Source organism: Antechinus flavipes, chromosome 1, assembly GCF_016432865.1.
Source record: "Antechinus flavipes isolate AdamAnt ecotype Samford, QLD, Australia chromosome 1, AdamAnt_v2, whole genome shotgun sequence".
Taxonomy (NCBI): domain Eukaryota; kingdom Metazoa; phylum Chordata; class Mammalia; order Dasyuromorphia; family Dasyuridae; genus Antechinus; species Antechinus flavipes.
In genome coordinates, this window is record NC_067398.1 from 243,757,725 (window position 1) to 243,759,988 (window position 2,264).

At 40.1% G+C, this 2,264-nt stretch overlaps 1 protein-coding gene across 3 annotated transcripts; it reads left to right on the top strand.

The window, feature by feature from the left end:
- Positions 1-253: 253 nt before the first annotated feature.
- Positions 254-1,891, top strand: LYRM7 (LYR motif containing 7). Of its 3 annotated transcripts, none has more exons than XM_051985324.1 (2): positions 254-326; positions 1,026-1,891. In XM_051985324.1, exon 2 carries the CDS (start codon positions 1,168-1,170, stop codon positions 1,480-1,482), a length of 315 nt encoding a protein of 104 aa, XP_051841284.1. In that variant the 5' UTR covers positions 254-326; positions 1,026-1,167; the 3' UTR covers positions 1,483-1,891. The 3 variants fall into 3 exon arrangements, with proteins under 3 accessions (XP_051841284.1, XP_051841209.1, XP_051841364.1); XM_051985249.1 differs by lacking the exon at positions 254-326 and adding an exon at positions 333-454; XM_051985404.1 differs by lacking the exon at positions 254-326 and adding an exon at positions 542-698.
- Positions 1,892-2,264: the final 373 nt, after the last annotated feature.

The following is a 2,264-nucleotide window of genomic DNA, read 5'->3' on the forward strand; positions in this document are numbered from 1 at the left end:
CATAAGCGCTTAAATGTTTGTTGACTGGCAGCATCAGTAACTGAATAAGATAAGCAATAAATAAATACTAGCTATTTTTATTATTATCACCATCATCATTAGAAAACCACAGAGGGATAAATACTATTTAAAAAAAAAAAAAAGATACTAGCTGTAGAACCACCGCACATTGCACCGCCCACAATGACCAAGAGAAGGGAGAACGGAAGTTGACACAAGGATAGTACCCAGAATTCCTCTGGAATTTCCCTGGCTTCCGGGGAGGGGCTTTTGACCTTGAAAGAACTTCCTTTGGGGTGGAAACTTCCGTCAGGCTCGCAACGAGAGTACGTGTGGTCTCTCTGATCTTTCTCCAGCCAACTTGAGCTAAGCCAGAAGTTCGGGAGGGGCTCGTTGGCCCCTCCTGCTGCCCAAAGCGGGAATGGTTGAAGCCGGATTGGGGAGCGGAAGGGAGGTGGGGACCAGGCCGGACCCTGGGGACGCGATGGAGGGCAATGAGGGGGAAAGTTGGAAAGGGGGAGGGGAGAACCTCCAGGAATGGTTACGCTCGGGCTAACTAGGCGGGTTGAAAGAGCAGAGCCCGAGCAGGAACCAACGGTTACCGTGGCTTGTGAGAGGGAGCAAAGCACTACTAATTTTTCTCTCTCTGCTCCCATCCTGCTCCCGTGGAGCGGTTGCCCCGGGAGGTACTTCAATCGGTGGGTAGGAGTTAGAATATAGTTGTCTAAGGGGGATGGGAGAAAGACATGAAAGACATTCCTTCCTCCCCCCCCCCCCGCCATCTATATGTTATTTAATGCCTTTTTTAAAAATTAATTTTGGTAAGAAAACTTCTTTTATTTCTTACTGCAGAGCTGGGTGGGGTTGAACGAATATCTTAAGTTTATACTATATTTTATCTAAGTGTGTTACAGTATGTTTGTACTGTATATGTAACTAAATTATATCAATTTCTTAACTTTTATCTTCCCCTCTCTTTCTTTTTGTCTCGTTGTTACTCCTCTCTTCCGCTCTTTCGTTCAAAGGAATGTGACCAGGCAGCAAAAACGGATATAAACTAAATAATCTTGGGCTCTGGGGAAAGCTCTTCTGAGACTGAGCCAGCTGGAGTGAGGAAGTGATTGGCTCTAGGAATTCCCGCCGAATACAAAAGACCTGACTGCAAAAATGGTTGACTCTGCCAAAGTGTTACGACTTTTTAAAACCTTGCACAGGACTAGACAGCAGGTTTTTAAAAATGATAACAAAGCATTGGACGCAGCAAGAAAAAAGATAAATGAAGAATTCAAAAAGAATAAAAATGAGACTTCACCGGAGAAAATAGAAAAGTTGATCAAGATAGGTTCTGATGTTGAATTAATACTCAGAAAATCTGTTATACAGGGCATTCATACAGATCACAACACTTTGAAGTTAGTTCCTAGGAAAGACTTACTTATAGAAAACAATCCTTACTGTGATACACCTTCCCAGAAGCCATGAATCCTCTTGGACAATTTATTAGATATTAATTTTTAAATTATTCCATGTCACTGAAAAAAATGACACCCTTTATGCCTACAGTCAGAATAGAACACTTAGATTGTACATCTTGAATACATTTTAGAATGGATGGGCATCATTGGGGAAAGCTAATTGTACACCCAGTTAAAATGTTAAGACTACATTGTACATTGGAAGGACATTATTTGAAAAAGCTCATTGTGGTTGAATGTTTCTGAGAGTAGTGCCATAAAGTTCATTTTCATATGAAATCAGTCCATTTGTTTTAAGTTATGCTGAGGTATATTATACTGTGAATTTTTGTGATTTTGCCATGGATTCATTGAAAATGAAGTGTTTTAACAAACTGACTTGTTTTCCATTAAATTCTGGTGTAAATTGTATTCTCTTCAAAGTGTTAAATCAGAAATTTCATTTACTGTTTTAGTTATTGAAGTCAAAAAGAAAGGGGTGGGAGACCAGATGTAGCACTGTTTAGAACACTGGCCTAGAGTCATAAGAGAAGGGTTCAGATGTAGACTCAGATTTATTAGCTTTGTGGCCCTAGGAAAGTCACTTGACCTTGATTGCCCAACAGAAAAAGGGAAGGGGAAATTCCTTTGTACACACATGCCACAAACTATAGTTTTGTCTTTTATTTAGATTATAGAGCTATTTCTTCACCTGGGACTAATTTTGTATTTTGCGAGAGACAAAATGCTGGTCCTTTTATGAATATTAAAGCCTTCCAGATGAAAGAATAGATAACTTGATGCATCCAA

Coding starts and splice junctions, on each gene's coding strand:
- LYRM7 (XM_051985324.1), top strand. CDS start 1,168: ATGGTTGACTCTGCCAAAGTGTTACGACTTTTTAAAACCTTGCACAGG.